The sequence below is a fragment of the Carcharodon carcharias genome, chromosome 39 (genome assembly GCF_017639515.1).
Source record: "Carcharodon carcharias isolate sCarCar2 chromosome 39, sCarCar2.pri, whole genome shotgun sequence".
Taxonomy (NCBI): Eukaryota; Metazoa; Chordata; class Chondrichthyes; order Lamniformes; family Lamnidae; genus Carcharodon; species Carcharodon carcharias.
Window position 1 is genome coordinate 1,010,545 of NC_054505.1, and position 13,719 is coordinate 1,024,263.

The window sequence follows — 13,719 nt, forward strand, 5'->3', positions numbered from 1 at the left end:
CTGGCAGTTAAGGCAGAACAGGCATAAAAGCCTCCTTCGTCCTGATAACCAATGTCAGGGCTTGGAATGGGAAATCCAAGCAATTTAAAAGTTCAGTAGAACATTGGTCAGTGACTATCTTGAATGCTGGATTGCTGCCTCGTCATCTTCGGCACAGGAATTAAATGGGATAAAGTATTAACAAAGGGCGTTTCTAATAGCATCATCACACGAACAACTGGTATAATGCATGCTGCATTGCAGCTATCAGTGTTACAACACGATGGGTTACAGCAATAAAATTCATTTCAAAAAAAGCAAAAGGACTGATTTAAAAAGACGGGAATTCATTTTTCAATGTGAAGATTTTAGAGAGAAATGTCAGCACTTACCTTGAGACACGCTGCGTCGAATCGCAAAAAACACTGAAAAGAGAGAAGATGAATTGATAAAATGAAAACCAGCACCTCCCCTTGTACACTAGAATCAGAGAATGATACAATACAGTACAGAGAAGGACCTTCCTCCCATTGTACATTTGTCAGCTCGTTGTGGTACTTTACAATTAATCCTACTCCCTGCATTTCCCATGTATTCTGTTCTCCGTGCAGGTAGTTATCTAATTCTATTTCAAATGTTCATAATTCCGTTTTAGGTGGTGCATTCCAGATCACAACAACACGCTGTTTCTGTAGACATTTGTCCCACCTTGTCCCCTTTGGTTCTTTTGCCAATGATGTTCTATTATGTGTCCTCAAGTTACCAACTGTTCCAACACTGAAATCATTTTCTCCTTCTGCAAACCATCAACATCCACCCTGACTTTCAGCATCTCCATCAAATCCCCTCTTGCACTTGTTTTTAACTTATCTCATTAGAAAAAGCTCAGCGTTCCCACTCCCCTCACATAACTGCAGTGTCGGACTGGGAGGCACGGGCATGACGTTCGAACTGGACCCTTCAAGAGTGAACCAAGGAAACTAGGGAGGTATAAGGTTGGAGCTATCGTCTGCCAAAGGCGAGATAACTGTTTCACTTGTTTACGAATTAAGGGCAGCATTTGATATCGATCAGAGACTGGCATTTAGATTTGCTTTGTTTTAAACTTTCATTCACAGGCTGAGGTCATCACCGACTCGGTTAATATTTACTATCCAATTGTTCTTGAATAGGTTTACTAAACAACCACGCTGGTGGGCGACTGGTGGTATGTCAGAACAGGCAAGCGTCCCTTCCCTAATTGGAGTTTTACAAGAATCGAGGGTGGTTTCAGAGTCATTTCAAATGTTTTATTGAATTGCAATTTCACCACCTGCTTTGGCATTCGAACCAGCATCCCCAGAGAATGAGCTGGGATTGCTTGTCCCGTGAGAAAACCACTGCGTCACCACTTTTAACGTCGTTGAATCACAGTGCCTGATTTAATGGCGTCAGAGTCTTGCAGTCATAAATGACCAATTCATTTTCCTATATCTTATTCAGTTTCCTGATCTGTATTTACGCGGCTGAACCTGACACCTTTTGCCACTCCTGAAAATTGTGATGAATCGAAACTTTAGAAAGAGTGTGGAGCATAGAAGCAGACCTCAGGTGGAGATTGGCAGCCTTAGGAAATGAAGATGATATTTCATGAAGAGAAGTGTGAGGTGATGCATTTAGAGGGGACACAGGAGAAAAGCCAACCTGAAGACAATAGTAAAATTTTCCAAAGTGTGCAGGAAGAGAGTTCACATACACCAATATTTCAAGATGGAGGAAACAAATTAGAATCAGTTCAGAGAGGTTTTACCAGACTAATACCAGGAATGGGTGGGTTGTCTTGTGAGGAAAGTTTGAACAGGCTAGGCCTGTATTTGTAGGTGCTTAGAAGAATAAGAGGCGGATTGATTGGGAGATAGAAGATCCAAGTGGAACATGACAAGGTGGATGTAGAGAGGTTGTTTCCTTTTGAGAGATAATCTGGAACGAGGAATCTCTGGTACAAAATATGCGATTGCCCATTATAAAGGAAAATAAGGCGTTTATGTTCCCTTCTCTCAGACGGTCGTGAGCCTTTGGAACTCTCTTCCTGAAAAGGCGGTGAAAGCTGAGCGTTTGAATATTGTTGAGGCAGAAGTGAATAGGTTCTTGGTAAGCAAGTGTGTGATAGGGTATCGAAGCAGGAGGGATGTAGCTGAGGTAACTATCAGATCAGCTATGATTTTATTAAATGGCGGAGCAGGCTGGAGGGGCCGAACGGCCTATTCCTGCTCCTTGTTTGTATGTTCGTACCTAAACGTTGAAAATATGGGGCAAAAAAAGCCTGCAGGAATTTTTGTTCTGAACATCAATGCATCAAAGTACAAAAGAGAGGAAGTGATTAAAAACATATATATAAATTATCGGCTAGGCCTCATCTGGGACAATGCGTCTAATTCTGGCATTAGTTGTAGGGAGGTTGTCAAAGATGTTAATGGGTGGAAAGGACATTGGACACATTGGTACCAGGGATGATGGGACTTCAGTTACTTGGAGAGATAGGAAAAGTTGGGATCGTTCTCCCTATTGCGTAAAATTCAATAAATGAACAACAGACTTAGACGCAAATACTGATACAGAACAGGTAAGACTATGAGGACACTTGCTGGAGGTTTCCAAATCATAAACGGGTTTGATCGTGTAAATAACGAGAAAATGTATCCATTAGCAGAAGGGTCGGTAAGCTGATGAGCCGGATTTCGGGCGATTTGAAAAGAAAGCAGTGGTGGAGCTGGGGAAACATGGCGCTATCTGGATATGTTATCAATACGGATTGGAGTTTGGAGGAATATATTGTGACAGGCTCCTCTGGCATTCCTTTTCTGTTCAGGTTGGTTCTGGGAGAAGGACGCGGGGTTAGCATGATGTTATTCTCTAGATTCAGCCATCGCCCCTGCCTCTCAATTCTCATAATTTGCTATTTACCTGCAAGGTTGAGCTGCCACATGAGATCGTTGAGCTCATAGAGAATAAACATTGCGTGAGGATCCGAAGGTTCTTTAAAAAAATCTCTTTGGTTAAGGGATCTTTGCATAAATGTCTGTCTGTGTATCTGTCTCTGTCTGTGCCCGTGTGTCTGTCTCTCTTTGTTCGTATGTGTTTCTATGTGTGTCTGTCTCTGTCTGTGTGTCTGTCTCTGTGTGTTCTTATGAGTCTCTCTGTGTCTGTCTCTGTCTGTGTATCTGCCGCGGCCTGTGTCTATGTTTCTGCATCTCTGCTTGCGTATGATTCTCTCTTTGTTTCTGTCTCTGTCTTTGTGTCTGTCTCTCTGTGTGCTTGTGAGTCTCTCTTTGTGCCTGTCCTTGTATGTGTGTCTGTCTTTGTCTGTGAGAGTGCATCTATCTATGTCTGTGTCTGTTTTTTAATGTCTCTGTCTGCTTGTTTGCCCCATCTGCTTGACAGTCTCTACCTGTGTGTCTGTCCCTGTATGTGTCTCTGTCCTTGTATTGTGTGTATGTGTGTCTGTCGGTGCATTTGACTCTGTGTCACTATCTTTGTCTATGTGCCTGACTCTGTGCATGTGGCTGTCTCCGCCTGTGCCTCCCTCTAATTCTCTCCCCCTGTCGGAGTGCACCATATTGAAATGAATTCCTGCAATAGCAGCAGCCTATGAAGTTGAAAAAAACCTCAGGAAGGTGCATGATAAATTTTGAGCAGAAAGAGCTGTTGCTGCAATGTTAGTCTCCGCCCATTTGCAGATCTCTAGCTCAATGATGTGACCAAATCCAGCCGACTAAAGGAGAGGGTGCCGTCTAAATAATAAGCACCGAGCAGTGTTTCAATTGATGATAATGAGAGCTGTTTACTGACTGTCACAAGCATCACACTTCGAATATCATCTAAATGGGTAGTGAAGGAAATTAATTATGAAAAGGCGAAACATTTTGAAATGGAACTGAATATTACAGAGGCAGTAAGCGTTTCCATCGGAAACCTGTGTTTTTAGAACAGAAACACATCATCTCAGGCACAAAGCAATTTAAGCCTTGGCAGTAGAAACAATGGATCAGAGACAGACATGTGTTGAAACAAAATTAATGAAAACATATTGTGCAAATTTGTATTATATACTTTGAACATATTAAACAATTCATTCTGCGATATAACACCACCAATGGAGCGGATATACAGACTGAATCATCCTGCACTCTGTTTAAACAATTTAATGCAAGCTACTTCAAATACACATCAGTTATTAAACATCCACAAAGCAGCTCAGAAGTTGTTAATAAGCAGACACGTTACATTATGTGATCTTTTTGAGGATTTGAACGGCATATCGCAGTCAATTTACAGACAGAAACAAAGCGTGATCAAATGTGTAAAAAGGAAGATATCTGCCACAGTGAGCATTGGTTCGCTGAGATGGGGAGGCTGGCGAATTAATAATGGGAAATAAGTGACTAGCAGAGGTTTTGAGCAAGCATAACACCACAGCCAAAGAATGGCAGAGAATCAAGAAGTAGCTTTAAAACAAGGGGCAGCTCCGACATATATGTTTCATTCGTTTACGGGGCCTGGGCGTTGCTGGCTTGGCCAGCATTAATCACCCATCCCTAATTGCCCCAGTGAAAAGATATGGGTTAGTTGGCTCCCTGAGTCCATATGGTATAGTTGCACCCAACAGTGTTCTTTGGGAGGGAGCTCCAAGATTTTGTCCCAGAAACAGTGAAAGATGTACTGCTTGTAATCTTCCAAATTCCAGGAGATTTTTCAAGGTACCCGTTGCTTGGAAAATTGGAAATCTAACATCTACTTAGTAGAAAGTAGGAAGAAAGCAAGCAGGGAACTGTAGACCAAATACCTAACATCTGAAAATGAGAAGAGAGTTTGCACACATGAAGAAGTTTATGAATCTGTGAAACAATAAATAACTTTTTTTTGGATATCCATGTATTCAAAAATACAAACAAAGAGAACAAACAAAAGCGATAATTATCAAAAACAGAAATGAATCACCGGTTAGGTCTCAGCAAAGTTATTGTGACGATGTCTGAGCAAAACAATTTAGAAAGAATTTCCAGGCCTTTGAAATGTTTAAAGGGAGAATGTCCAAAATTGTATTGGGTATGAGGGCCTTCGATTTTGCATTCTATTCCAGAGTCTGGGAGGTGGGCTGTTCACATGGACGTATGTTACGGATGTTTTAACATGGATAGGTATCTCCATCTCTCCATTATCCATAATGGTCGTTTCCCTTCAGTCATCATTGTTCCCGTAAATGCCCCATGGTACAAAGAGCGACAAAGGTGAGGGAAAATGAAAGAATGAGCGAGGGCCTGGTCAAGAATGTTCCTCTGTGGACAAGTGGCTTGTGTAAACACCTCAATGTGTGGGGCTCTCTCTTTCTGTGGGCTTGTTTCTGCTGTGCTTTTGTCACTGCCTGTATGATGGTGTTTATGTCACTGCCTGTATGCCTAAGTTTCTGTCACTGTCTGTTTGTCTGTCACTGCCTGTTTAACGGCCATTGTCTGTGTGCATGTCCCTGCCATTGTCTCGTTCACTGCCTGCGTTTTTGAGACTGTCTCTGCGCCTTTCTGGGTCTGTGTTCCTTCCTGTGCCTGTGCTTCTGTCACATCTTTGCCTGCGCATATGACACTGTCTGTGTCTGTCTCTGTCATTGTGCCTGCCTCTGTCTGTGTATCTGTCACTGCCTGCATTTCAGTCATCGTCTTTATGTATTTCAGTGTCATTTTGTCTGTCACTGCCTGTGTGTCTGACACTCGCTGTGTTCTAATCTCTGTCTGCATGCCTGTCCCTGTCAATATTTAGGTCGCTGGTTGTGAGACTGTCTCTGCTTGTGTGCCTGTCACTGTCTTTATCTCTATGTCACTCACTGTATGTGTCTCTGCCTCTGCCTGTCACTCTCTGTGTCCGTGTTACTGCCCATTTGTCTGCGTCACTATATCTGTATCTGCCTGTGTGCCTGTCTTAATCTCTTTTTCTGTCCCGGTCTGTGTGTCTGTGACTGTTTCTGTTTCTCTGTGTCTTTGTATCTGTCTCTGTCTTTATGCCTGTCTATTTCTGTGTGTCTGTCACTGCCTGTGTGACTATCACTGTCTTTGTGTTTGCCACTATTGGTGTTTTGGCCTCTGTGTTTGTGCACCATTATGGAATGGCTTGCTTCACTAACAGCAGATTTTATATTGGAACCAAGGAAGGAAACAGGATAAATGTAGGCCAGAAAGAGCAGCTGCTGCAATGCGTCAACTGAGGGAAATTGATCTCCGCCCTTTATACGGATTTTTAATTCCATCCCAAGGATGTGACCAACTCAAGCAGTCCAAAGGGTCTACTAAAAAGTGAGATCTGATTAGTGTTTCAATTCACGGTAACAAGAGTAGCTTTCTAGCTGTCACCAAGGTCAAACTTCGTGTACAAACCTAATGGAGAGTGGAAGAAAATTAAATATCAATCTATAAAACATTTGATAATGTATCTGCCTGAAGTGCAGACCGCTAGCAAGTGTTTGCAATGGGAACCTGGCTTCAGATCAGAAACGAATCTTCTTAGACAAGGAGCAATTTAATCCTTGACTGGAAAAGCAACTGGATGAGAGATTGAAATGTGTCAAAACAGATTGAATGAAAATATATTGAGGCAATCTTTATTCCATACGTTGAAAACAAAATATTAATTAATTCTTGGAAAAAAGACCAACACTTTTTGTAGACTTACATTCTAAATCTCACTGCACTCATTCATTCATGCAATTAAATGTAACATACTTCCGATGAGAATAATTTACCAACAATTCCACACAACACCATTGAATCTGTTAACACATACAGATTACATCATGTCATGCATTGAGGATTTGCATGTTATATAGCAGTCTGCAAATTGGCAGAAAAAAAGCTTCAAAAAGTACCTGAAGCAGGAAACATAAATAGCCAAATTGAGAATTAGGCCCTTTGAGGGGGAGACTGGCGAAATACTAACGAGGAAAAAATGTAATGGCAAATACTTTCAACAAGTATTTTTAAATCTCCATTCGCAATAGATGACACAAATATCATCAAAGTCATGGAAGAAAATCAAAAGGGAGGAAGCTAAAACAAACACGATCACTGGAGAAAAGTACTGAGAGCAGTACTGGACCTAAAAGCTGACAAGGCTGGTGGAATCAACAGCCTGAATCCTGGGCTCCTGAAGGATGGGACAACAGTGATAATAGATACATTGGTTGAAATCATCAAAAATTCCATTGATTCTGGGAAGCTGCCAGCTGCTTGGAAAATTGCAAATGCAGTACCTACCATCTAAAAAGGAGGAAGGCAAGATACAACAGGAAACTATAGACCAATTGCATCACATCTGACCTTTAGAAAATCCATCATTAAGGATGTAGTAGAAGGATATTAACAATACTATACTACAACCGAGCAGAGTCAACATGGAAGGCAAAAGGTTTGGCCAATGTAGATGCTCTTTGCTTTGCTGAAAATGCAGGGCTGCGCTGTCTGTCTGTAAGGAAATTAGTAAATTCCTTATCCAATTTGTAAGGATGCAAAGATAAGCAAGAAAGCAAGTTGTGAGGAATGTACTGTGAGTCTGCAAATGATCCAAGCAGGTGAGTGACAGGTAATTCATTTGTCAGATGGAGTATAATATGGGAAAATATTAACTTTTCCTCATGGTGAAAGAAAATTGCTTAGCAGAATATGAATTACAATGGGGGGAGATGGCATAATGCTCTGACAGAGAAGGACCTGGGTGCCCTTGAACCAGAATCAAGGATAAATATAATAAAGGTACAACAAGCAAATTTGAAAGAAAATGGAATATGGTCAGTTTATGACAAATGCAACAGATGGGAACCCCAGCGCATTTGCATGGAGCATTGGTGAGACCACACCAACAGTACTGTCTGCCATTTTGGCCTCCTTACGTATCATTAGGAGCAGCTCATACATGTTTCACTGATACGTGGGCTGAAGTGATTGTCGTTGGGAATTCTGAGTAGATTGGGCCGACACTCAATGCTGCTTTGAAAACTGAGATCTGGTCTTATAGAAGCATACAAGTCACTGAGTGCATTTTACAGCCTAAATTCTAGGAGAATGTTCCTCACATGGGGGGATTGAGAGCTAGGGAGCATAGTTTACAAATAAGCATTCCCCCAGTTAAACGGCGCCAAACAGGAATTTGTTTTCACTGGAGATATCTTCACCAGGATGCAGTGGAGGCTGAGAAATTTAATACATTCAATGCTGTGATCTACAATTACCTCAAGGTGAATGGGGGAAGGCAAGGAAGTGGAGTGAATACCACAATTAGATTAACCATGATCCTGTTTAATGGCGAGTAGGCCCTTGGGACTGAATGGCCTACCCCTTCTCCCATTTCTCATGGAATAATGATCTTATGACCTTACATAAGGATTCAAAATGCATGGAATGTTTACCTTTGTAAGAGGGACATTGAAAGTGTGGTGCAAAATAATTTCATGTGGACTTTATAAAGACTACTGCGCATGTATTTCAATAGGGCGAACTTGTATCCTTGCAAAATTAAAATTGGGGCATTGAACCACATTTTGCTGCACATAAAAAAATGCATCACAGAAAGGGTGGGACGAATTATGCCCTCTATAATAGGCTTTCTATTCTTATAATCATGTTTGTTGAATTGAGTTTCCATTTACGAACATTATCAAAAATCAATGGCTGTCCTCAATGTATCCCCATGTCTTAATGGCAGAACTCAATTGAAATAAGTAAACATCCACAAAAATATCTTACTGATGGAATGAAGGCTTCAGTGAAAGTCAAAGGAGGGCAGCTCCGTTGAATGCAAACACTGAGTATCTTTGCAGATCCCTACATGTGTCCAGACCAAGGAACATAATGTGAAGGAAGTGTCAAAGCTCGAATGTGGAACAAATTGAGGCGCTGACATGGTATTGAAACAGTGAAGTATGGTAATTGAGCGGTGTATTCCAGCACAACATAGACTGCAGCACTCTTGGTCAATCGTCTCAGCCCAGCCTGCAGATCTCTATCTCAGTGATGTGCTCAGCTCTAACAAAGTGAATGAGGTAGTGGAGTTAATTCAAATTTCCAAATGGAAACGGTGTCTGGATTATTCACTGCAAGCCTTTAGTTTTACAGGCTGTCAAATCACTGCCCGCAGCTAACCCAAAGTGTATTAAAACAAACTAACGCTGGGAACATGACCGAAAAAATATGCAAACATTCTGAAAGTGGCCCCTATTAAAAATAGTACTTAGGCGAGAGAACGGAAGGGAGCGGTTTCAACGTCTTGGGGTTTCAGTTCAAAGAAACAGGAATTTAGTCACTGTCAGTAAAGGCATTGAATTAAAATTAACAGAATAGCCCAAAATAAATTTACCAGAATGTTCCCTAATTGGTTTCGTGTTTTTTTCCAAAGTAATTTCCGAAACACCAGATGACACTCGTTCAAAAAAGTACCCTTCCGCGCTCAGTCCCCCACCACATTAACAGATTGAAAGCAGATATTGATTTGATCACGTGTCCCCTGTCAATAGCGGTGTTAAAGGCGTATAGGCCTTTTAAACTGTTTCTAATGTTTCTTTATTCATTCATGGGATGTGGTCATCGTCGACCATGCCAGCATTTATTGCCCATCCATAATTCTCCTTATTTAGTTGATATTTATACAGGCCAACCACACTGCTGTGGATCTGGATTCCCATGAATGCGAGGCCAGTTAAGGGCCGTAGATGTCCTTTCCTAAAGATAGTTCACCCTCCTTCCACGCATGCCCACTTCGCAGCACATTACATATATCATAGAATAGCCAGCAGCTGTGGCACAACACCTGATGATGCTCACTTTCTATAACTTTGCAACACTGAGCTCACTGGTAGTCACATAGGACACCTAGGACTATCCAGGCTATCGGCCTGTTGTGGCCCACAGACCCCCATTTCCAAAGGAAAAATCCACTGTTCTCCATGCCATGGCACAGAGTCAGTATCTAGCTATAAAACCGAGATATCAGAATGTACTTCAACATATGCAAGGTGGAATTCAGGAGAAATCTGTTGACCCAAGGGGCGGACAAAATATGGAGCATGATACCTTATGGGGTATTTGAGGCCGAGAGAATTGATATCTTTGAGGGAAAACTTGTTTGGAAACATGTGGGTGAATAACATTATGAGGAAATGCTGATAACGTTGGATAAACCAGAGTGGGAGGAAGATGTTTTGGAGTATTAACAACAGCATAGAGCTTTTGGGCCAATTGGTGTGCTTCTCTGCCATAAATGCAAAATAATGTTAAAGGATATTCGCAGTGAAGAGAGAGAAAACATAATGATTGGAAATCTCTAAGTTCAGCCTCGGAACCCCTCAATTCTGATCAAGTGAATTTTAATCATCACAGCAATAATAATAGATGAGAGTGAGGAGCTTGCTTGAACACACTGAATAAAAACGTAATGTGATAATATTGTTGATAACATTTCGGTTTGAAACAGCATTACGCCATTCTAAGTGTATCAGCTCGATCAGAGCATCTGCAGCAGCTGCTGGTGCTCAGGCTTTCATTTATCACCAAAACTGAATTCAAGCCAGTTAAATACTGAAACATGTTTAATGTTTTAACAAATATCTTCTAACACCTCAATGTCTGGATACCTTTGGTAGCATCACGTAAATTAAACAAGTTTAATTGAAGGGTATTTTCAGGCACACTGCAGTTGTGTGAAGGCATGGCCGCACCAGAACAGACACACCAGGGCAAGTCATTATTTAAGCTGGTGCATCCTCTGAGAGAGAGAGTGCAGATTGTCAGCTGTTTACTGAGAATGAGGTCAATTAAGGAGGTGGTGGATTTGACTGGAAAACTAACCCCAATATGGGCATGCGTGTGAGGACAGTGAAGTTATAACGTCAAGACTGAGCATAAGATTTCAGAGAGGGGAGAGCATCAAAGAGAGTAAAAGAGGAGAGCAGGGGGTTGGGGAATGCAGCAGATGCAACTGAATGGATGGCATTAGTCATCGTAGCTACAGTTACATGGAGAATCCAAAGCAGTTGGGACTGTTCTCCATAGCACAGAGAATTTTTAGTGGACGTTTAGGGAATTTTACCAGGGGTGAGAGGCTTCAGTGCTGTTGAGGACTGGAGAAGCTGGGATGGCTCTCAATAGATATGAGGAGTTTAAGCACATATTTCCCTGCTTGGCAGTGAGGAATGGGAATTAATTTAACAGGAGAGATGGGACTCAACTGGGAAAGTTGTTGAGGATCGGAATGGGATAAATAAATGTTCAGAATACAGGAAAAAAAACCCGAGCAAAGCAAAGAAGCCGAGCATGCTGGAGGCTGTGGCTAACTGTGTCAATAAAATGTTACAACGGAAATCTTGTTGTTTCAACTCAGAGGCGCTTCATCTCGGGCATAAAAACTTTAACCCCTGATAGGTTGAATGATACATCAGGACCAAGCCTATAGATGAAAGTAAGAAACAAAAATGCATTGTTGCATTCCAGTTCTGTGCGTTAAGTTGTTTAATTAATGAATTTCTCTAACACAACCACAGATAGGATCCTAACATGAAAGGCCCCGCTGCTGATCCCCAGTGTTGTGCGGAGACAAAGTGGATTAATGAAAGTGAAATCATGTTTGACAAAACTGTGGAGAATTTTGAGGTGTGTAAATAGCAGAATAGATAATGATGAACCAGTGGATATTATGTATTTGAACTTTCAGAAGGCTTTCAATAAGGTCGGGCCTAAGAGATTAGGGAAAAAGAACAGTGCGAATCGCATTGTGGATAATAAACTGGCATGGATTGAGAAACGTTTTCAGATAGAAAATTGAAAATACAAATAAATGGATCATTCCAGCTGCTCATTCAGTGATTAGTGGGGGAGTACGGGCAGTGGGACAGTGGTGTTGTAAGTAAACTTGTAATCCATCAAACGCAGGATAATGCTTTGTGGAACCAGGTTCGAGGCCCACCACAGCAAATGGTGAAATTTGAATCTAATAAAAATCTAGGATTATAAGCCTAATGATGACCTTGAAACCGTTGCTATAAAAACCCATGTGGCTCACTAATGCCCATTGGGGTGGAAACCTATAGTCCTCAAATGGTCTGGCCTACATGTGACGAAAGATACACAATGGTGTAGTTGACTCTTATATGCAATCTGTTCAAGGACAATTGAGATTGGAGCAGCAAACGAACATTAATAAAGTAACAAAATGGCAGTCTCAGGCATCATTGTGACCCACCTGTTCACCACCTACATCAAAGATTTGGGTGATAGAAACATAGAATCTAGGAGGGGGAGTAGGCCCTTCGAGCCTGCTCCACCTTTCTTTATGATCATAGCTGATCATCCAACTCAATCGTCTGCTCCCCCTTCCTCCCCATACCGTTTGCTCCATTTCACTCAAAGAGATAGATCTAACTCCCTCTTGGAAACATATAATGTTTTGGTCTCAACTGCTTTCTGTGGTAGCGAATTCCACAGGCTCACCACTCTTTGGGTGAAGAAATTTCTCCTCATTTCAGTCCTAAATGGTCTACCCCATATCCTCAGTCTGTGACCTCTGGTTATAGACTCCCCCACCATCGGGAAGATCCTTGCTGAGTTTACCCTGTCTAGTCCTGTTAGAATTTTATAGGTTTCTATGAGAACCCTCTTATTCTTCTGAACTCCAGCGAATATAAACCTAATCGACTCAATATCTCCACATATCTCAGTCCCACCATCCCAGGAATTAGTTGTGTAACCCTTCGCTGCACCCCCTTCTTTACTGCCTGCTGCACCTGCATGCTTACTTTCAGCGACTGGTGTACATGGACAGCAAGGTCTCGTTGCACATTCACCGCTCTCAATCTAACACCATTGAAATATTAATCCGTTTTCCTGTTTTTGCTACCAAAGTGGATAACCTCACAGTTATCTACATTATACTCCATCTGCAATGCATTTTCCCACTCACTCAGCTTGTCCAAATCACACTGAATCATCTCTGCATCCTCCTCACAGCTCACCCTCCCACCCAGCTTTGTGTCATCAGCAAATTTGGACCTATTACATTTAGTTCCCTCATCTAAATTACTAATATATATTGTGAATAACTGGGGTCCCAGTATGACCCCTGCGGTACCCCACTAGTCATTGCCTGTCATTCGGAAAAGATCCATTTACTGCTACTATTTGTTTCCTATCTGACAACCAGTTTTCTATGCACCTCCAAACACTACCCCCAATCCCATGCGTTTTAATTTTACATGACAATCTCTTACGTGGGACTTTTTAGAAACCCTTCTGAACGAACAAATAAAATACATCCACTGGTTTTCCCTCACCATCTCTACTAGTTACATTCTCAAAAAATGTGGTAAAGATAATATTTCCAAATTTTCTGTTGACACAGAGGTATATCCGAACATGGTTCTGAGGCGGATGCAGAAGCTTTAAAAGGGATGTCGACAGGCTAGCTGAGAGGGCATGAATGAGAGAAATCAAAGGTAATGTGGAAAAGTGGAATCCACTTTGTTAGGAAAAACAGAAAGGCAGAGTGTATCGTTAATAATGAGAGCTGGGAAGTCAGGGGACTTGGGTGTCCCTGTCCATATGTCACTGAAAGTTAATGTGTGGATATGGCAAACAATTAGGAAATAAAATGACATGTTGGCCTCAATTTCAAGATTACATTTGCACAGTATTTAAGAAAATAAAATGTGTTGCTGCATTTATTTAGAACCATGGT

The 13,719-nt window shown here is 41.6% G+C and overlaps 1 protein-coding gene across 1 annotated transcript in view; it reads right to left on the reverse strand.

The window, feature by feature from the left end:
• LOC121273095 (basement membrane-specific heparan sulfate proteoglycan core protein-like) overlaps positions 1 to 13,719 on the reverse strand; it is a 72,530-nt gene that overhangs the window by 35,309 nt on the left and 23,502 nt on the right. The window contains exon 8 of the mRNA XM_041180060.1: positions 372 to 459. Within this exon, the coding sequence (XP_041035994.1) occupies positions 372 to 459 (88 nt within the window). The remainder of the gene's footprint in view (positions 1 to 371; positions 460 to 13,719) is intronic.